The 23,302-nt window shown below is 39.6% G+C and overlaps 1 protein-coding gene across 3 annotated transcripts in view; it reads left to right on the top strand.

Annotated features, from left to right (window-relative positions):
* The window catches only part of atp9b (ATPase phospholipid transporting 9B), a 48,501-nt gene that overhangs the window by 14,014 nt on the left and 11,185 nt on the right, over positions 1–23,302 (top strand). For all 3 annotated transcript variants that reach the window (XM_042435500.1, XM_042435498.1, XM_042435501.1), the window contains 11 exons: positions 1,024–1,118; positions 2,756–2,836; positions 4,823–4,898; positions 6,315–6,391; positions 9,629–9,789; positions 10,148–10,290; positions 11,882–11,994; positions 14,754–15,005; positions 19,793–19,954; positions 20,269–20,361; positions 21,909–21,992. In XM_042435500.1, the coding sequence (XP_042291434.1) occupies positions 1,024–1,118; positions 2,756–2,836; positions 4,823–4,898; positions 6,315–6,391; positions 9,629–9,789; positions 10,148–10,290; positions 11,882–11,994; positions 14,754–15,005; positions 19,793–19,954; positions 20,269–20,361; positions 21,909–21,992 (1,337 nt within the window). The remainder of the gene's footprint in view (positions 1–1,023; positions 1,119–2,755; positions 2,837–4,822; positions 4,899–6,314; positions 6,392–9,628; positions 9,790–10,147; positions 10,291–11,881; positions 11,995–14,753; positions 15,006–19,792; positions 19,955–20,268; positions 20,362–21,908; positions 21,993–23,302) is intronic.

Here is a 23,302-nt window from a genome sequence, read left to right as displayed (position 1 = left end):
CACATCTTTGTCTTTCACACTCACCGTCTCATACTCTTTGTCTTTCACATACTCACACACACACATATCTCAGTGGTGCTATATGACAAGCTGAACTGCCATTGCAGCAGAAGGAAAGCATGAATCATCCTCCTTGTGTTAATGTTTTCCATCATACTTAACTCTCCAGGGATGGTTTATAGCTGCCCTTTACCCTCTCTGTCAAATAGTTGCTCTCATCCATCAGTTTCATATGTAATATTACCTCAGATCAATACAGGTCACGACTGCTCAACGTTTATTGGACCTTGTTTTGGCCACAGCACCCGCAGATGCTTTGTGTCGCGCTACAAACTCTGAATGTACTACGCTGTTGCTGCTGCACGTCGACATGCCAGTTTATTACAGTAACAGTACAGTAATTTTATACAGTGAATGTGTTTTTAATTTATTAATTTATGATAATGTCTCACCAAGATGTGTGCCAGTTAAACATGATATCTTATACTTAACCTTTCCAGCAAATTGATCAAAACAGACTCGTGTTTGTTGGCTGAACATTGTTTATACCTAAGTTTTCCAGAGATGCCAATATTTATTGCTGAATTTCATTGAAATATGTGTAAAATAATGCTAAAACGTGTATAGTTGTTTAGATTTTTTGATGCAGCTAAATAAAATATCATCGTAGATTTAAGTATTCCAGTTTATAAATGTGATATTGCTTCAGTGAGGCTTTGAAATAAGTAACACTGACCATGGTGTTTTGTGCCATGTTGTGGGGTAAAAATGTTTCATCTACGTACTAAACATTAATCTAAGGAGAAAATTAAGGTAAACGTGGGAACATTGAGGTTCAAGTGGGTAATCTCAGACACAGTATTTACTTGTTTATTTATCAATTTACATGAATATGTTCATAGGTAGCATATTTGCATAAACACATGAAGCACTGAAGCAACAAGACTTCTCTGTCAGTGCAGGAGAACGGTGCTGAACACAGAGGAAACAATACATGTAACGTTTCTGTCTCTGATTTTCCAGGTTCATGTTTCATCAGAACAGATCAGCTGGATGGAGAAACAGATTGGAAACTGAAAGTAGCTGTTGGCTGCACACAACGACTTCCAGCAGTCGGGGTATGGATACATTACAATGTTGTGAATGTCTTTAAGTTATTTCTGGTTCTGGTACGGATGAACCAACTGCTGTGAATGACTGTTTTGTTATCACTAAAAGCATTGGTCATCAAATGAAGTTGTCTGTGCTGTGATGGAAACCTAATCACTGCTGACAGACAGCAGGAACAATCCAGACCTGACAGCAGCTTCCTTTAACCGGAGGTGATACTCATCACTCTAGATCTTAAGATTTAAGTTGAGTTGATGGGTTTTTCTTTGTTGCCACTTAATGTGATCAGAGAATTAAAGTTTCAGCGAGTCATTTAATGACTGGACCGTTGCATCCATATTGGGTTTCATGAGGCATGAAGATGGCCACAGTTGTCTTTGGTTTTAGCCAGTATTCAACCTTTTTACCATGTTATCCCTCAATTTTTGGATATGTCATACTAGATAATGGATTGATAGCTTTCCAGAGTATTTGAGGATTTCCCCCAAACTGATTTGTTGTCAGGAGTCAAAATGAATCAGTTTGATGTTCTTGTAAGACTGTTTTATTTATGTAATGGTGATAAGTGAGAACACATCATAGGCGGCATGTGACCTTAGTCAGAGTCTGCTGATTGCAGATACTAAAGGACCAGGTCATAACTGTTGTACGTATTGGGTAACAATGGATTTTAATAATCACGTTGCAATTTCTGCAAAAGTATGAGGTCCTTTGTTAAAACTCTGGAGTTTTTTTTTTAACCAATTTCATCCCTTAAAACTATTTTCTGTATTATATAATTCTGTATTTCTGTATCTGTATAAGTTTCAAAACCAAACAATTTGAGAGCACAGACTGAATCCAGACCACAGTGTCCCAGTCCCTGCTCTCAACTAATAAAGTCTATATTATTTAAGTCTATATGTATATCAGCCACATTGACGTCTTTGAATGTGTTGAGATCCTTCAGAGTCTCTGTAGTCCCTTTGTCTGTAAAACGCTGGAGCAACTCTACTCTCCATTGGGGGTTCGGTAAAATAATCTTCCCTGCTCCTCTTTTAACCGCTCTGCCCATGTTCTCACCAGGAGAACACTATCTGAGCATGACTGAGAGTTCCCTGGCCGCTGCAAAGGCTGCATGCCTGCCTGCCTGAATAATTTAGGGGGGGTTGGGGGGGGCTAATGTGAGGTGCTTGACAGGCTATAGGCTGGAGTCTTAGTTGCTGGGATGACTTGAGAGAAAAAGATGATTGAAAACTGATTAATTGTTTATTATTTTGTCTTTTTTTCTGTTCATATTCAAACCCCTTCCATGTGTTTGTCATTGCTGTGGTGTTACTTCCAGTAATACTCAGGATTTAGTTTAAAATGAGGATACCGGGATTTAATACCCCTTACATACGAAGTAGTTGACATGTATATCTTTTGACATTAAAATCTTAACTCAAGCTCCTTTTACCAGCTTTTTTTCAGGAAGAGTTGTCTTAATTTTCTCCATTAAAACTGACCGAACTCCATCCAACCGTAACCGTTAAATGGTAAAATAATAACTAACTATGGTAATCTAATTAAATGAAGGCTGTGTGTTTGAGACTGTGTACATTAGCCGATCAGCACCGAAGACTTTACGTCCTCTCTGTCTGTCATTTTCTCCTCCTCGTCTCAGGACCTCTTCTCCATCAGCTCCTACGTCTACGCCCAGAAGCCTCAGCTGGACATCCACAGTTTCGAGGGAAACTTTACAAGGGTACAGTAGCCTCGCTGACATATTTATGACCTGTAAAACAAATCTTAAACGCATGCAGATTTTTCTATAGAAATTGGATTGACACAGAAGATGTGTATCACTGCGATGTGTTGACAAGTGACAACAATGAGGGCTTGTGTGTCCATCTGGGCCTGTTGTTATCTCCAGCAGGCATGCCTCTTACATCACAGGCAGGTCCCTCCTAGCTTCAGCTCCATCCATCCCGTCTTGCTTGTTGCTCAGTGATTTTTTTTTTTTTTCTCTTTTTTTTTTTATTAATAGCAGATTAGCGCAGCCCCCACAGAGAGGAGAGCTGTAGTACAAAGGGAGGCTTTGTGGCCCGTCTTCACTCTTGGCCACACACCAGGCTTAGTGAGCGAGCACTTCCTCCGCTCATTCATCCTCCGCGGCCTTCCTTTGCATAGCGTGTGCTTTTAGTCTGAGCAGGATGGGAAAAAAATGGGTTCCCACAGATCCACAGCAAATGAACTTACCTATTTATGAGGGTTTCTTTTTTTTTTCTTTTTTTTTTTTTCCTTAAGACGGATATGGTGGCTTTGTTTCTGTGGTCTTTATTGAGACCCTCTGCAGTTATGAACACCGTAGTACGATGCCAATGTCAGAGCGGTCAACCGTTCTGCAACCTGCCATTTATTTTTCATGCACCTCTTCCCATGTTTGAGTGGATTGACAGGATGTGGGTGCTTAGGTATCATAATTATCATATCAGGCAGGCAATTTGAGCCGAAACCGGAGCCTTTACTCTGCACTCCTGACTCGAGCCATTTTCAGCATTCGTCTTTATTTAAAAGAGAGGGGTAGAAAAAGGGAGGAGGGTGAAACAAGAGGCTCTCAAGGGACTTATTTATCACTGAAATCTCATCTACGTGCTCTCTCTATACTGTTTTTTAAAAGAAGCCTCTATCACCATGCCAAATCTAGTGAGCGTATTGATAAAGGAGCTACTGTATTGCTACAGTCTGCACAACTGTGTCAGGTGCTTGTGAAAATTAATGGCACGGCAGAGCCCGGCCGTCCTGGTCTGACTGTATAAACTCAACTGAGCACATTAAATCAATTCTATGCAACTAAAAATCTTATTTCAGGTCAATTTAGTTTGCCCTGACAAATGCTTTTTGCACAAATAAAATGGTTTCAGTGTACAACTTTCCTTTTTAAAACATTATTTTAACATCTATAACAATAAGTCATTGCCATAATATTTTAGAGAGGTCACTATGTATATTGAAATCCATCAAGACCATCACAAAAATGTCCCTGATGTCTTGTCCCATGTCTGCTAAGCATTTGGCATAGCTGAAGCACAGACCAGTTTGGTAGTGGAAGACAATCTACCTTAATCAATATATGAGCCCTCAGAATTAAATTAAATTAAAAAAAAGTGGAAACATAAAATAAGTTTAGATAATTTATTGTTTAACCACATTGATTGTCTTTTACTAGGAGCAAAATTCATGTCTTCCTGGTCCTAGTTTTGTTGTTCTTATCCCCTCCGAGGCTACACTGGAGGAGATAACACTAATTAGAAGTTCGCTAATTTGCTGGAATAAATTCTCACTGTTGAGGTATTTCCTTCAAGCAGGTAATCCTCCTGTGCCACTTTGTTTTTTGTGTAGCTTTTTTCTTTTTTTTGCACAACAAGTGCTCCAATAAGGGACATATTGAGTTATTAAGGATTCAAATGTAAAAGAAGAAGTTTTAAAATAAGCACATTTTACATTTTCAAAAAGCACTGAATATTCTGGACTTGTATAGTGATGTTATTATAGTGTCCAACTCAAGAAAATTAGCAGCTGCCCATAAAAAATCTACATATACTTGAGCTACACTGGGCAAAATTAGTGGGGCGTGATGATGGTGGTAGCTAGCTACACTTACATACCGCCACAACCGTACCAGCAGGTCAACTTACATCAAGTTACACATATTGCAGAGTTATCATTCTCTTTTTTATTTCTCTTGTAGGAAGACACAGACCCCCAAATCCATGAGAGTCTGAGCATTGAAAACACTCTATGGGCCAGCACAGTTGTAGCATCTGGTAAGTGAATGACATTCAAGTCCACTTTCATTTTTGAAATCTGATGATTGTTTTTCTCGACAATGCCAGTCAGACAAATTGTCTTTGCTGCCCAGTACTGCCATAGAATACTCAATGTGTTTATGTACTGTTTTGTATATAGTCTGCACCAGTTGGCACCAGAAGACGGGGGAGTTACTGGTGCTCGGTTAATTTTTAAATCTCGTCACATCCTCTTGAACACACTGACTCGCATTTTATTATTATTTATAAAACAAATATTTAATGGAAACAGAACCAGTCAACAGCACATATTCATGCGCATCGTTCTGATTAAAATGATTCTGATTGATGTAGTGAAGTTGTGTTGAATACAAAGGACTTATGGCACTAAACCTTCAAGAGGTTTGATTTGATACCGCTATGTGCTGGTTTGTAGAACTCTCAGAAATCCACAGTTGAGGTAATCCTCCCTCGCTTCAACTAAGCGACTCCCCACAGAAAACGGTTGTGTCAGTTGAGAGTGTTTGTGATGCTCCCAGCGATGGGCATACCATTGATTTGTGGTGTTGCTCCCCCCGCCCCCCTTAAAAACCTGACCTTGACCAGAAGAACAAACACACTCACACACACTCGCACAAAAAGCCTGACTTAGACCCCTTACATCATCTTTGCTTGGGAATGTCATTGTTCCTCACAAGCCTCTCCTTGACAGACACTTCATCGCTTCTACAGTGGCGTTCTGGGCACTTGAACCGGCCCAGATCACCGTGTATTCACTCTGTTACGGGCCCCAGTCCAGCTGTGACAAGAGAATTAGTCATTCGCATATTCAAATTGAAAACCCTTCTGCATGCTGAGCCACAGACTATTTGTCACATTGTTCAATATTTCTGAAAGTTAAAAGTCAACGAGAGCAATTCATCACCTGTCTCCTCAGGTTCTGTAACCTTTGCTCCCTTTTCTTGGTATCCGTCTGTCTGAACATCACTTTCCTTGTTTTGTTTTCTGCCCATTTTTATAGTTTGGGGATTTGAGGGGGCTGTATTAAGGTTTATTAGTGCCTTTGCAGTCCCATTAAGCTCATTTAATATTAACGACTCATTAATCCTTTGTAATAAGGCCACCATAATGAATTGGCAAATAAAGATGGCAGCGTATTGATCAGGTTTTATGAGCTTCCATAGGGTGTCCGAAGGCCCTGAGAGTCTAAGCGTATTAAACTCCTGGCTGTTGGGTTGAGTGGCAATGAGACAAAACTGCCTCAGCTCAGCCTTATTGTGTTTCCTCTCATGCAGTTCATCTTACTTGACCAAGACGAGTGTGTGCATGCGTGTGTGTGTGTATGTGGGTGTGTGCATGAGATGGTGGGGGGGGCAGGGGGGGGGAGGTGCAGTTAATGAGCAGCATTACTTTCCTTGTCTCTCTCTTTGGCAGGCACGGTGATAGGGGTGGTGATCTACACAGGCAAAGAGACCAGAAGCGTACTGAACACGTCCTATGCCAAAAACAAGGTGAACGCTTTTTTTGTTTTTGTAATTCTGCAGGAAATACTGCAAGTTATCTGATTTGTTTGAGAGTTTTTGTTTGCAGGTATATAAATATATATAAATTTTAAATAAGGATGTGTTGATTTTACATCTTTTGCACAATTGGAGAAATTTAAGATTTGTTTCCTAAAGCATAAACATGGCGCCAGTAAAAACAAAAATGTTTTGTAAAAGCTGCAGAGGGTGAAACACCTTACACAAAGTAACATCTGTTCCAAGTACCCCTCATGCCATCTTTTCTCCCCTGCCTCTAATCACTAATCAATCACTACGACGAGGTGGTTTTTTAACCTTGACTTTCTAGATAAAGTTGGACCTGTCAATGCAAAAGGTCAGCGCCAGTTGCTAATTAACCTGAAGGGAAATTAACTAACAGAGGATTTAAATGACATTTTCAGCAGAAAGTTAATCCCACAGAATCCCCATCGAGCGTTTTGTCCCCAGATTGAGGAGATTAATGAAAATTTGATTCTAAATATAAGATTTTACCTGGAAGATGGTTGAGATAGATAGACACGGGTCAACTGATAGAGACGAGCATCAGCAAGGATCTCAGAGGCAATGTTTTGGCTCCGCTGCATTTGCCGTGCGATGACTTTTACGCACAAAGTTATCACCTACAACTGTCTGCTCCTCTAAAGCTCTCCGTGGCAAAACAGAGCCCCCTTTTCCTACTGCGGCACAGTTTTGACACCGGTGTCTTTTATTAAGAACGCTGATGTGGCCGGTCGAACGGCGGGGGCCGGTGTTTTGTGTAAGCTCGACAGCTGAGTGGAATTCAATATTTCAAGGAGATGATGTCAGAAGTGCCAATATGGAGACTGGAGATTGGCGGAGAAAGTCGATACAGTGCAGCTAAAGTCGCAAGAACGTTTTGGCCTCATATAATCTGTTGTGACACCAGCCAGGACAATGCCTGCACTTGATCAATCTGACAGGATGTCAGACATAGATTCACTCTTTGTCTCAGTACTGTTAGACAGAGGTCTGTCTGAGTAAAGAGACAGAACAATGTCATTTGACAAGGAGCTGTTCCCCCAATAAAGATTGTTTGTTTGGAGTACATATCCAAGTTCCAATACTCTGCTCTCTCCACACGTCTCTCAAACTGTTAGGGATCTATTTCAGTTCATTTTCTTGACTTCCTTGATTTGCAGGTGTCACAAGCACTAAACAATACACTGTTTTCTCACTGAAGTCCAGATATTCTTTGGTTTTCACTTGATGAATATTCATGTCCCGATTCTTTACTGGATTTCACACACACATGTTAAAATACAACCCACACAGGCAGATCGAATCATTCCTTTTGCTTTTGATGGCTTGGAGATGAATAGAGTAAAATATGCACTTTTATTCATTGATAGCATCTTTTAGGTTGAGGTAATTGAGTCCCTTTTCCCCCCTTGACTGAATGAATAATGACTTCATCTGATCCCTGGCAAGGCTTGGAAAATTTAGACTAGCCATTGTTCAAGCAGAAGGGGATCCTTTGCTTTTCAGGCATGCACTGTGGTCTCTGTCTTAATTTTTCTTCATTTTAATCCACCCAAACCCCCTATTTTTCTCAATAGCTCAACCATGAACCATGTAGTGAGGCACTGGGGTGGGGAGATGCCCACCCGCTCACACTCCCCTTACCCTACCCTTCTCCGCACTCTGCTACTGGGAGTTTAACAGCGACTGATAAATCAGTCACACTGGTCTCCCAGCTCTCCCCAGTCCTCAGGGGAATGGGCTTGGTGGGGGTTTAGCCAGTGGAGGAATTTTCCTGCTTTTTATATGTGCTTGCCCCCTCCCCTCCTTTTCAGACCAGTTCCTTTATTTGAGGGAGGAGAGATGTTATGTTCTGCTGTTTTTGTAAGCATGGTGCGTCAGATGAAAGCCCTCTGTGTACAGGGCTTTGCTGTGAGTGCTGCCAGAAAGGGGAAGGGTGCTTCTTTATTTGACATCTTTTTCCCACATGCTCCATTGGCTGGGAGATACACTCGAAAAATAAAAGACAACTCTGACCCCTTTTTTTGTCTCCCTTTCCAGAGAACCATCTCAATACGGGAACTTTCTCTATTTTTTTAAGGCCTTTTGACCTTCTGTTGCATTCAGGGACAATACTTCAGCAAGATTATATGCAGTTTGTAGTTTATCCCAAAAAATAAACTTATTTATGCCGTACGCATGGTTTGCATGAGAAAAGCCTGCAGCTAAGAATGTCTTTCATTGGCTTTGTTTTTCTCCCCATGTAGCATATTGTAAGGTTTTGGGAGCAGATGGGAAAGTAACAAACAGTCTTCTCTAGTATACGTTGTCAGAAATGGAGTAAGATGTTTACTCCTAATCTCCGGTCTGTACCCAATATTAAGAGTGCAACGGAAAACTCTGATAGTATCACGGTTTAGAGTCATGGATCAATCAAAAAAAAAAAAAAAAGGAGACAAATATAACTTTGCTTTCCATTTATTCTGTAAAACACTTAAAGCAAGGAACTTTTGCCCATGGTCTTAAATGAAAACTGCATTCAAGATGTCCAATGTTGAAATAAAATCTTAAAATATATAAAATATTCAATACTCAATTGTTGAATTAAAGTGCAATATGAGGCATGAATCCTTCCTCCTTTAAACATGGTAGTGAATGAAAAAATAGCCCGAGGCCACATCATCAAAACTTGATGATAACATACAAACATGAACACACGTCTTGTCCTGCACCCTTAGCTTGTTTAACGAGACACCAAATATTCACCTGGGAAAAGCGCACCGCTAATGTCAGTTAGCACCTAGATAGCTAATTAGCTGCTCAGCTGCAACTAAACAGCATGTAAACATACACTAAGGACGTGTGAGATGCTGGTTTGGTCATTGCTCTTCAAAATCCCTGTTAGTGACACGCTGTCTGTCTTCCTGCAATTAATCCACAGTTCACATGTGTGCCGAACAGTGGGAGACAATCCGTACGGATCAACTATGTTCCGTTACACAACTACCCAACATTAATAAGTTTTTTAAAAAACTCTGTGATTCCTGCTCAAGGAAAATGCAACTGTCCTCAAACTATAGCGTGTAGGAAGTATCAAACATAATACATGTAATCATCAGATTTTACTTAAATTTTCTTTATAAATAATTATATGTTCTAACCTGCTTCAAGGAAATGACAATTGTTTTGTACCCTTTTTTGACCTCTGACCTCTTGTCCTCATAGGTTGGCCTACTGGATCTGGAGCTGAACCGCCTCACCAAGGCCCTGTTCTTGGCCCAGGTGGTTCTGTCTGTGGTCATGGTGGCACTGCAGGGGTTCGTGGGTCCTTGGTTTCGCAACCTCTTCCGATTTGTTGTACTTTTCTCGTACATCATCCCCATCAGGTACTTCATTGTGCTTAGTGACTTTCTGAATCCTTTCAAACTGAGTTGTTGTTATTTCTTTGCTAGTCTGTGACCACAACCAAATAACCGTGGCTGTGCAGTGATGTCTTTTTCCAAGAAGAACATGTGTTCTCAAAATGGGAAAAAATTAAAAGCACAGGAAAGAAAATGATACCTAGTATAACTGAAAATCTATCATCCCTGCATTGAAACACAAGCTGTCCATCTGTTTCTTTTTCAGCTCTGTACATTGTACAAAGACACTGTTGGGACATTTTTCAGTGTTTGTTACAGTTTGGCTTCTGTTTTACTGTTATTTTGTCTGTGATGGATTACAACTTTATTCTTCCTTGTGAAGCTTGCGTGTGAATCTGGACATGGGAAAGTCGGCCTACGGCTGGATGATCATGAAAGACGAAAACATCCCTGGTACTGTTGTGAGAACCAGCACCATCCCTGAAGAACTGGGCCGGCTGGTCTATCTCCTGACAGACAAGACGGGTAAGAGTGCAAACTTAGTGAAGAAACATTACATTTACAGTTGATTTTTGCTACTTAAGTTAAAGCTTTTATTCAAGTTGACATTCTGCGCAATATTATATTTCACTTGAAAGGGATAAGCATGACAGATATGTTTTTAAATGCACTGGGTGCCAGTAGGTTTTATAATCAACAATTATTTCTTTAGTGAACTCAAAGAAACTACGAAACACATCCGGTTTTGCTCTTTTCAAGAAGTGTAGCACGCATTCAATCCTTGATCATGACCGTGTTTACAAGCATATACAATATTTTACTCCGTACAAGCCATGAATGCATATCAGGTGTTCTGTGGAATTCACTTCTCAGAGAAGTTGAACCACAGTAACATTCATAAGAGTCATACAAAGTGGAACCTGATGTTCCTCTGACAGTGTATTAAAAAGAAGCGCATGATAAAACAAAATAATGTAATAAACCCAATAAAAAGCACAATAAATCTTCAGAGTTTCCAGGTGCTATTTAGGCCTCCCTCAACTTCTCTCATTTCACCATCGTGGCTGGATTCTCTAATAACAAATAGCTGCTCTTTACAAATGCTAGACATCGTGTCAGAGTGATAAACTCCCGCGGTGGTCCTAACATGCCTCTTTGTCTTAACCCTGCTGATCTAGGTAGGAATAGATTAGCTTGAGCGCCTATTTATCCAGGTTGATAGTTAAAGCACATGGAAAGAAGAACAATCAATCCATTAGAATTGGTTAACCCTGTGGCTCTAATGTTTTTAGAAGTTAGATGCCCTCTAATCAGCTTTACGCTCTATCAGCACACATTCTGGCAACTGGCATCCATTAAACAAGACCATTGCCCTCGTTTTCAAAGTTGTTGTTTTTTTTTTTGTTTTTTTTCTTTTAGTTCTGAACATTCACTCAGTCTTTTTTGTATGCAATGTTGTGTCTTGTCTGTTAGTTAGAGAGGACATGCAGTCCATATTGGTAATGAGATTAGGTCAATGAGAAGGCAGTCACACCACCCTGCAGGTCCCATGATGCATTGTAGGCAGCCCTGTGAGGACAAACATTGTGTTTTCTCTGTGTGTATGTGCGTGTGTGAGCTTTGAGGAATTTTGCTGAATACTTTGGAACATATATATATATACATACATATATATTTTTACATGACAGTGTCTTAATTAAAACATCTGTCATGTATTTTTATCCTCGCTAATTTTCTCATAGAATTAACTGTATCTCACTCCACATGTTTGAGCTCAAGCTTTGAGTGTACAGAACAGATAAATTAACCGTTTGATTTGATTTTCTTATAGCCAAAATTATATTTAAATGAGGAATTGAATTAGGAATTAAAATGTTATGATCTCAAAATGTTACTAGCCAGTGTGGCAGACTAACCTTTTATATTGTATAACCTTTTATATTTAAAGACAACTTTTGTCAGCTTTTGGTGCTTGATGGGTCTCAAACGTTCAAACGGCTCAAACAAATCAGTACTCATTAAGTGAAAAAAGCAATCAAGGTACTGTTTTTTAGATGATGTAATTTCTTGATGATTTGTCGGTTTGTAAAGTCTCAACTGGTCTTGTGAACTGCAGGCACTCTGACGCAGAATGAAATGATCTTCAAGCGGCTGCACCTGGGAACAGTATCCTATGGCACTGATACTATGGATGAAATACAGAGCCATATAGTTCAGTCATATGCACAGGTGAGTCATCTTACTGTCACACAGAAAAAACATATTTTGCATTTTTAGCAATTCACACTAATCCCCTTTAAAGGGGACATGTGCTATTTGTGATTTCCTGTTATTTTTATACTGTTATAATGTCAGATGTCTATGTCAAACATGGTCAAAGTTCCAAATCGTGAGCTGAACATATGTAAAAATGTTCCCTGCAAGTCAAAAGTCAGGGCTTCAGCCTGCTCTGAACACTTCCTTTGCAATGTTACCTCTACTTCTTCCTCATGATGACATTAGATTGTTCGTGCATACCCACAAACAGCCGTCCGTTCCATAGCATTTGTTGCTAAGGTTGTTCCACAGGTTGTTTACGTTGTCCACTGGTATATTTTGGATCAGACTGGGGTTCAAACATGTACGGATGTATTTGAGGAGTTTCCATTTTGAGAAAAGAACAAGAAAAAGAAGTGAAATCCTGCTACTGCCGTTTGTTTACGTAGCCTCCCAAGTTGCTGGAAGTCGGACGAGATGCAGCGTCTTGAAGCTATCCAATCAGAGCAGGGTGGGCTCATCAGTAGGGTGGGCCTAAAAGAGACAGGAGCTAAAACGGCCTGTTTCAGACAGTGGATGAACTGGGGGGCTGCCAAGGGCCAGTATAAAATAAATAAGGAGTTTTTTTAACTGTATATCACGCAAAGATATTCCAGTAGAGCCCCAGAATATAAATATAGAACTAGAAATGTTCATGATACGCCTCCTTTAAATGGTATAAAATATAGATGATTAGGTAATGTAACATTGGACAGAACCAACCAGAACAAAACAAAACTTGTCACTTACAATATGAGAATTTGTTTCCAGTAGGGGGATGAATCCCTTGGAATACAAATATGTACCATATTTCATTATATGATGTTCCTGCCTATTCCCTCCTCTTCTTGTACATTGGTTTAATCAATTTTTATATTTAGCTAAGGATAAGTTTTCCAGGAAAGAAGCCCATATTGTTCATTCATCATGTGCTGTCCCTGAGCGACTCCCTGTACTGTAAGCAAGTGTTTTCCTCACTGGGTGGCTCAGATCTGGCTGCAGTCTTGACAGAATGATATTGTTTGCTCTCAGCCAGCTCCAAACAGCTGGTCGGTACTGAAACCATCTGCCCCACACCCTTATGTGTAATCTCAGCTAATGAAAAATGACTCGTCTTTTTAGCACTGCACAGCCAAAGCAAGGCTGAGCAGGAATACTTTCTTAAAATAATAATTTAATTGTTTTTTTTGTTGTTGTTTTTTTCATATTCAATTGAATGGGAAAGTGAAAGACTTTTGGACTGGACTGTAATTGGTCAACAACATACTGTAGCTACCACAATGGTAACCCTTTATTTTAATCACCCTGTTTAGCATTTATATGCTGTATTAAATGGTTTGTTGCACATTATAACACACTGATGTAGCTGTAAGCAGATATTAGGATGGATATAATTGGTTATTCATGTATTTGTCAATAAATATAACTCCTCATATGAAACATCCATAATTTATGTATTAATAGTTAATAATGCTTGATAACATGATTGATTGATAATAGGTTTAAACATATCTATAAACAGTTTCAAACTTGTTGTTTGTACATATATGCTTTATAACACCAGGATTTGTTCATGTTATTAATAATGTTTTATATTACTGCAGCAATGTTATCAAGCATTTATTAGCTTCATAGAAGGAGTTATAGTTGTAGACAAACATGTCCATAAAGATGCTTTCAAATACATGAGTGTGTTATAAACATTTATTAATAGTTAATATACTATTACTAATGAAGGGTTAAAATAAAGTATTACCCCATATGCATAATAATAGTATTTAAAAGTGCTAATTTTTCCATAAAAAAACACTTTTACAGTACTGTTGGACTAGTTGATAACCTCTAATCACACTACGTAATACAGCAATATCGGTAGTCAAGCTTGTTTAATATGGATCTGATGTCTAAAACCTCTGTTGCGCATTCAGTAACATCTTCTAAATGTACCTCGGACAACTTCTCTCACAACGTAACCTAATGATCTCTGCACACATTTGCTCTTGATGAAGGTTGTCATCTTGTGTCCTTACTGTAACACCCCCCTCCTCCTCCTCCCTACCCCCCCCCCATCGCCCCTCCTTTCCTGCCTGGCAGCACTGAAGGTTAATAATATGCCAAAATCAAATGCTTCAGTAGAGCGCGTCGCCCCTGTCAAACGCAGCTGGCACAGTGCGCTGTCTGCCTGCTCGCAAGTCACCACACAGTTAAATTGATGGTTGATGTCAAAACAGCGGAACACATAAAAGGCTCTCAAACCAGATATGACACGATAAAGACGGTGATACACCACTTCCCCTCGCTGTGTCATTTAGCTTGTAAAGGGGTGTCAGGGTGAATTGGCTGCAAGTGTGGGATTAAAATAAATCTAGATGTCTGTCACATACAAGGATCCTATAGCTTTGAAAAGTCTTAAAATGTGAAATACAATGTCTAGGTCTGAAGAGGTAAAGTAATATTGTTCATGTCCAGTTTTTAGAAGTTTATTAGCTGCCAATTCTATTTATTATTTTGGCAGTTTATTAAGTTTGGTTTGTGATTGTTTCTTTAGATTTCTCTTGGAGGAATAATAAGCAATTAGGCAACAATGCACACAGTACAGTCGATTCATATATGTTGTAAATAGGTGCATTTATGATTTAAAAGTCTGGAGTATTTGCAGAATCCAGGGCTCACATTATTTGTTGTGATGTCAGGTGACCTCCCAGCCCTCCAATGGTAGCACAAGTGGCGCAACACCATCCCGAAAGACCCAGACGTCGGGCCCGAAAGTCCGCAAGAGTGTCAGCAGTCGCATCCATGAGGCTGTTAAGGCCATCGCCTTGTGTCACAATGTCACACCCGTCTACGAGTCGCACATCGGCGTGAATGGAGAGACGGAGTCTGCCGAAGCCGACCAGGACTTCAGCGATGACAACCGCACCTACCAGGCCTCCAGTCCTGATGAGGTAATTATGAGCTACAATTAACCATTTTTTTTAGCATTTTCAGTTTAATTTTACTGCTTGGGAAAAAAAACAAACGCCTAACCCATGTACTTTTGAGCAAAGCACTGATGCCAAACTTACTGTTACACTCAAACAAATCTCAGTTTTGACATCTTTGATAAAATATTTGCAACCTGTCACTGTTTGTATACTGTATCTCTAAATATACTTTAAGAGAATTTTCACTTTTCACATCATGAGATAACATATTTCAAAAGGTTCAATCAGTTTTCTTGAGGATTTATGGACACAATGGCACTTTATCAGTTTTTAAGACTTTACTGATCATCCAGATCTAGTTTTTTTTTTTTTTTTTTTTTAGCCATGTTTTTTTTTCCAGCCAAATGTTATTTTCAAGCCAGAGAGACAAACTATAGACATCCAGAGCCTGTAATGAAGGTTGCATCTTTGCAAGTTGTTGACAGTTATTAAATATTAATAAATAGTTTTGCTGTTTAAGTTCCTTCCTCTGCCCCTCTGGCCGAAGAACGAATGGACCCCCTCCACAGTTGCCTCCCAGTCTGAATGTTTTATTGGTGACGCTGCTAAATAACCCCAGTTTGTCATGATAGTCATTTCATGAAGGGAAAGTCAGAGGTCATGAACTCCTCGTAGAGGTTAAGCTATTTAACTGTCTGTATTTGCTTCCTGAAAATTTACTGCTCGAACTGAAGGAAGAATGCGGCACAGAAACGATCCCAAAGCTTTCTTTCCTCTGGCCGTCTCTCCGTGTAACCCAAGAGCTGGGGCATTTATGACTGAAGGTGCTGCTAAGCCTTTTACATATAGACTTTGGTACTACAGATTTTAATAATAGAGATATCCAATGAGAATACTGTTGATAATTGAATACTGGGAACACTGGGAAAGATTTGACAGCTTTTCAAAGAGCTGTTTAATGTATAGTGAAGGGGAGCTAATCTTCCTCGACACACACAGGTTAAAACCTCTGGCATGTTTATTACCCATGATGACATGTGAGGCTTCGTAAAGCCTTTGAGAGACTTGCATTCTTTCTGCCCTATCCTGAACCAAGTCCAGCAATCAAAATGAAGATAAAAAGGTGGCGAAGGATAAATCTCAGTTTTCCATTTTGCCCGTGTGTCCTCCTCCCGGAGTTGATGTATATATTTATTTATATCCCTGCTCTATCTCCCTTTCTCCATTGTCTCACACTACTTGGATTGATCAATATTTAATTTTCTCTCAGAGACGATGAGAGGTGGAGGTCTGTGATTGTTGGTGGAGCTCTCCCTTCCCCTTCTACTATATTCTTTGTTCTTTCGCTGTCCTTTTATTTCCCCCTCTCGCTCTCTGTCTCTCTCCCCTTGTCTCCTCAGTCTCATTGACTGCAGCATCAGATCTTGGCCACCGAACCTCTGTTAGCGACAGTTTGTTAGGCCCTGGCTCTGTGCTCGGCCTGTCTAATGTAATGAGCCGTCATTAAGGAGATGAAGTGGGCTGGACGCTGAGGTCAGAACAGGGGTCATCTGACCTGCTGGTCAGCCATGCTATGAACAGAGTCCTCGTGCAACCTTTGACCCTTGTAATATTAGACAAGAGCATTTGACTGTAGCCTTTAATGACTGCCATGTCCCAGGAAGTGGGTGTTTCATTATTTTCAGTTGGATGTAACTGGCAGCCTCAGTGGGTGTATGAGGCATTTGCACTATAATATCTTATATCTGACCTTATATATGCAAATAAAGTGTTTCTTTGGACCTGACAGCAGGGTGCAAAATTAACTTTTTTGTCCACCAGCCAAATGGCTAGTGAATGTTCAAATTTTACCAGCCACTCAGTAGATTACCGATGTGTTTTTTTGGCTGGTGAGTGAAACAAATCTACCAGCTACTTGCATATTTTACCAGCATTTGGCTGGTTGCTGGTGCTAATTTTGTGACCTGCCTGACAGTTATCTTTTAAAAGGAGTTGCAAAGCTAACAGCCAGGTCGTATATGATCGCCCAAACTGACAAAAATGGTGCCATGTTTTAATAATTTATAATGGAGCGATACTGGTCCTGTGCAGTTAGAACCCATATCTCGATAATGATGGCTGGATTTGAAGAATGCTTTATGACATTATGACGTAGCATATGTGGACACACACCCACTGATTTAAGACTAAACAAAGCTTCCCAGAGTAAATTATTAAAAATACATTCAGATTTGAGTATTTGCAAGGTAATAATATATTAGTAGAGCTAATTACAATAGATGGAATTGTTGACCCTCTTTCAACATGATCAGATTTGTCAATTGTGTCTAATCAAAGTAATTTTTGATATAGAGTGGTAGCAGACAAGAAAAAAGGCTGATAAGGATTCTTTTGAGAAGAAATCTTTAATAGCTTTGGAAATTAGGGATAGCCTAATTTTCTGTGCTCATACAACGTGTCATACCAGTCAGCTCTTGTATGCTCTCGACTGGCATGACACTTGTCCGCTCTTTTTCTGATAAAAACTATTTGTTGTAGACTGTATTTTAAAATAACAGGATCCTTTGCCTTTCATGCTGATGATCTTGCTTTTTTTTAAGTTTGACGTTAGCATTGTCTTGTAGGTTATTTTGTAACTTTTATGTAAAGTGCCAATCTCAAAGAGCTCCGTTTCATTCTCTGTGGCGGCACCGTATGGCGTTAAGCAGTAATTGCAGGTGTGTTTTTGCACCTCACTCGACTTTACTCCCAGAGATCCCAACAGTGTCGCTGTCAGGGATGTACAGAGAGCCCAGTATTTGTATTTGTATCTGTATTTGTTGAGGCAACAAAATTATTTGTATTTGTATTCAAATAAAAGTGGAAATAGGCGTAAATCCTGTTTTTGTTTTTATCACACTTCTAATTTAAGGATATTAAAGTCTTAAAATAAGTGTTCTTCAATAAACTGTTTTGCAAAGAAGGGTTCCCTCACCGGGTCTCAACCTCCCGATCTCCCAGACCACGGACGACTGCGCTGACCGCTCGGCCAAAACAAAGACACACAGACCTGCAGCTATTTATAGTTGCTGTGTAACATCACGCTAGCACAAGCGAATTGAACAGCGAGTCTGTTGTGTTAAGTCCGCCTACAGTCCCTGGCGGATCAACCACTGGGTGATGGAAAACGTGTCATTAACTGTGCCGTTGTGATTTGAATGCATGACAGGAAAGTCGCCACGGACGCCCGGTTCGTAATAATCATAATACTGCAAATACAAGAGCTTTCATTAGTCATTGTGTTACCTCACTCGACGATAGATAGTAACAGACATTTACTTAAATGAAAATCTTCAAATTATAACTTTAAAGTGCAATTTGAAATTTATGAATGTAATCTAAGGGGTTTTTCATCAGACCTTTTTACTCCAATATGGCTCATGGATTTAATTAGGGTGAGGAATATAGCTTTTTTTTTCATACACTGGATAAGTGGCTGCCAAAAGGCACAACCAGACCGCACAGAGAGGTTGACAGTGATCCACATATCCTGTTACTGTTGACCTCTAACTTCAGTTAAAGCACAATTTATGGAATTTAGGAGGTTTTTCATAAACCCAGCTCACACACGTTTTTATGTAGAGATACGATTACTCAGAAATCTAAACAAAAGTGTTGAAATATTCCAAAATGAATTCAGCTCTTGAGTGTTCCCTCCTACCTGTGACATTAGAGGAGAAGAATTATACTGTTAAGGGTCCATTTTCATCATGACATGCTTCAGCTGCTGTTTATTTTAAAGGCAGTCTGCCATTGTGATTTACATGATCACTAGAACATTGTGAACATAGTTGAAATGATTGATCGGGTTGTTTAAGCCTGTCTGCCGTTGTCGTAAAGAAGTCAGCAGCAGCCTTTTCTATTGCTGTGGTAACACATGATTCACATGCAGTTTGTATCAAAGTTGACAAAGCTTTAAATAGTTTTTGTAGAGCTGATAAAGTAGATTGAAGAGCTAGGGTTAGGGTCCTCAGCTCATGCTGTGTGTTCATGTGTATGTGTGTGTAGTTATGCACACACACACACACGATAATGACACACAGATGTGTGTTAAGTAAATATAGGCAGCCCTTTTTACGGAGCTCAAAGGGGGAGCAGGAGAAATGATGGGGTATTAACAGGAAGTTCCAATTTGTAGGTCAGAGTATAATAACAACCTTTGAGTGAGCAAATTGAAAATGAACCCATTGAGGATTGAGTCGTGTGCAGCTGAACGCTCACTCGGGGGCCGCAGTTCCTGCTGAGGAGAAAAAGAGGAAAGAGAAACAGAAAAACACTTATCTGGAGCTGAATGAGAAGAGCTCTGCCGCTCTGGAGATAACTCTACAGATAACTCTCTGATGCCTTGTCTTTCAACTGCATGTGAAAGTAGATGATCAGCTGATGGTCTTCTTTATATATGAGTCAGATGTTTTTTCATGGTCCTTTTGGTAGAGACTGATTTCAACATAAATATTTTTGGTCATTAATCTACTTGTATTTTCTCAAAACTTCCCATAATTTTGTTGAAGCCATTCTCACAATCAAGGAATCTGCTGTTTGTCACCAAATTACACTCATTGCAAAGCCAGATTAATAATCATGAATACCAGAAAACATTTAAACGTGTAGAAAATGCATATGTTTCCTTTTCCCTTTGTTCTAAATGGGTTTTTTCCCATCTTTTCCATAGGACAAATAAGTGTAACTGTCAAAATTCATCTCGGGTAGATCGTTTTCATTATGTAACGGTCAAAAAATAAATCAATCTGTTCATATCTTCTCCTCAGGTGGCTCTGGTGCGGTGGACCGAGAGCGTCGGCCTGACCCTGGTGAACAGAGACCTGACCTCCCTGCAGCTGAAGACTCCTTCAGGACAGATTCTCTCGTACTACATCCTGCAGATCTTTCCCTTCACCTCAGAGAGCAAAAGGATGGGCATCATCGTCAGGGTGTGGACCTTCTCTATTACAATATGATGTGTGAATTCTGTGTGGTCTCATGTTTCTGTGTTTTTGCGGTCATTTCTGTCAGTCCTGTAGATGCAATACATTTTTCTACTTTAAATTATTTTAGCTGAAATATCCCTTAGAACCAGAATTTTTACTGTAGTGGTTTTGGTGTCAAAAATATTATAACTTTGATTTTTAGTACCCAGTTATATCTGCTTGTGTACATTTACATTTTCAGCTGTTTGATTTTTTATGCTTTAAATTTAGATTTAATAGTACAGGAGTACTAATCGTCTTTTTTGAATTTGATTTAGGAGGAGTCAACGGGAGACATCACTTTCTACATGAAGGGCGCTGATGTTGCCATGGCGAGCATCGTACAGTATAACGACTGGTTGGAGGAAGAGGTAAAGACTCCATCCTGAGAATAACAAATTAATGTCACATGTTTTAAGCCTGCAGCCAGTTTGTCCATCAGCCATCATGTCTCCTCTTAAAAATTATAATTCTATAATTCTTTAGATTTCAGTCCCGGTTAATTTGGTTTCAGCCGTGGTTAATTTGATGACAACAAGTGTGGTTCAAAACTACAGATCCCAGAATCAAAAACTCCTTGAGCAGCTGCTTTTTTAGAAATACAACAGTAGAGCAGCTGATGTATCTATTAACAATACAGACAAACTGATTTACATTTTTTAAATAATGAAGTCAGCCAATAATTCCATCATTCCCTGAGCATCCCAATCCGATTTCATGCTGCACATTATAAAAGCACAAAAGCAGAGCACAGTAAAAACTTGTTCCAATACTCCCTGCAATATTTAAAACTGATCTGCTGTCAAAAAAATGTTTCATCATGTCTTGTTTTGACAATAAAGGCCACCTTGTGTTTCACCAGTTGAATGCTTTTAATATGAAGCAGCAGCAGTAGGAAATAGGGCTGAGTGAGCAGTAGACAGTGAGGCTGATATCGATGAGGTAAAATTACAAACTATAATGCTGGATGTTGTTTCATGGGAATCCCTCACGTGGATCCCACACAGGAATGGTGGACTCTGCCAGTAACAATTACAGCAACTATATAGAGAGGTAATTACAGAATGTAAATATATTGAGCGGCTACTGCTTGAAACAGTAAATTGTGTCAAAAACTGGGTTTGGTTGTATAAAAATCTTCAGGATTGTAATTTAAAGTGTCTTTTTAGTGAGACCTCTGACTGGAAGTATTACCAAATGACAAAAATGTAAATTGTTATAAAATGGATAAGGATTAAAAACAGATTAATATAAGAATAATTGCTCATAGGAGTCATTTTTTAGTCTGATAACCTCTGGTAATCAGGACATTCATCGCGAGATCAACAGGCAGTGTCTACACCAGTTCAGTGGTCGAAGGTCTTGTGCGCATATGTTCATAATTATATTGGCATTATTGAGTCATTTACCACCGGGGGCAGCTTTTGATTTAATTAGTGACCTAGATAAAGTTGAAGTAATTACAGTATGTCATATTCTTGAACAATGGTGCTAATGATGTCCTGTTGGCTGTAATATCCCGCTGTCAAATCAGTCGGCGCTACAGTTAACTCTGCTTGTCAATAACCAATCAACAGGACAGATTCGCCTCATTGGTGTTTCATATCAAAAATGAACTGCCATCCATCCCTTTGTTTTACTGTGTCCTCTGAATTTCACCACAGGCTATGTTATTCACTATTGATTTATTTTGGTGTTGGTAACAATATGCTTCTATTGACTGTACTGTACACAGTGTACTTAAACAGCAGCTGCTCTGAAAGAATAGATGATCTGTCCTATATTTAGATTTGTCATAGAGAAAACATATCAGTTTGATTATTTGGTTATTGTAACCAAAATTGAAATGGGAAAATCCTCCTGAAAAATTAACTGTGTGCATGTCTGTCTTCCAACATCGTTCTTTCCTTTCTCTCAGTGTGGGAACATGGCCAGAGAGGGTCTGAGAACGCTAGTGGTGGCCAAGAAGTGTCTGTCTGAGGAGCAGTATCAGGACTTTGAGGTATGGATGAACCCTACTGTATGTACTCTACATGCCTTTCATCCTTTACTTCGTTCTCTTTAAATGAATATCTCTTGCACAAATTGCAATTCTCAAAACAACATTACATTACCTTTGTCAAGATATTTGGTTGAAAATACCTTGATGGGGGCTTCTGGTTCCGCCACCGTCAGAGATGGAAGCCAAGCATGTGGTCTCCTCTGACAGAATTTTAAAATATTCCTCTTTTTGGTAAATAAACCCCATGTAGTAGTAAAAGCAGTCAGATACAGGACAACCATGGAAACAAGAGAAAAAAACTAAAACAATACAACAGAACTTTTAGACTGTAAGCGACACTCCACCTGCACAACCGTTTGGATTTGCAGGGACTCACTGCGCTCGTGCGTGAGCGCAGACAAGCGCTCTGCAAGTAAATACCAGTGATCACAGGTCGATTTGTTCACACGTAGTGGCAATCCTAGTACCACAGACTGTTATTATTGATCGCTAAAGTTAGCTAAATTAGCATAGTCGTAACTTTATAGCCTAGCTTAAGTTGAAACTATACGTAATGTTATCTGATACACCCAGTCTTGTGCCGATGCTCTGCCATGCGAAAGCCCTCTTGTTTATGCTGTGTTTAGTTCATTTCTGGCAGTGAGCGCGACAGTTTCACAGGATTGGGCCCATTTGTTATTCCATCTCCCAAACCTGCCCACTCGCCTCTCTTTGAAAATGAATTACTGAGGTGCGTCAATCACTCCCTGTCTGAAAAGACTATTAAATGAGAATGATGAAAAACCATGAGGTGCAGAACCCAATGCTAACAGGAAAGATGGCGGAAGGCAGAAATGCCAACGAAAAAAAGGCATATATGAATATGGAGAGGACTCTACAGGAGATTCAAGACTTCAAAAAGAAAGCATCCACCAGCTGGATGATATCAAAGATGAGCTCAACAAGACAAACCAGAGAATTGGAGATTCAGAAGATCGTACTGACACGGTGGAAACCAGATTGCAAACAATGGAGCAAGTAGTGAGAAACATGCTTAAGGTCCAAACTCACCATGACGATAAACTTGTCGATCAAGAAGAGACAACATCAGAATATATATAACGTGCCAGAAAATGAGGAAGGAAGTTTGATGATAACTTTTGTGGAGACACTCCTCAGAGACAAAATGGACATCCCCCAAACTACAGAACTCCATATTTTGAGAGCGCACAGAGCCCTGAAACCCACAGCTACAGGCAAACCCAGATTGATTGTGATTAAATTCCACCGATACAAAACAAAGGAAGAAGTCCTACATAAAGCTTTGGAAG

This window comes from Thunnus maccoyii, chromosome 15 (assembly GCF_910596095.1).
Source record: "Thunnus maccoyii chromosome 15, fThuMac1.1, whole genome shotgun sequence".
Taxonomy (NCBI): domain Eukaryota; kingdom Metazoa; phylum Chordata; class Actinopteri; order Scombriformes; family Scombridae; genus Thunnus; species Thunnus maccoyii.
This window is presented reverse-complemented; position numbering and strand designations above follow the sequence as displayed.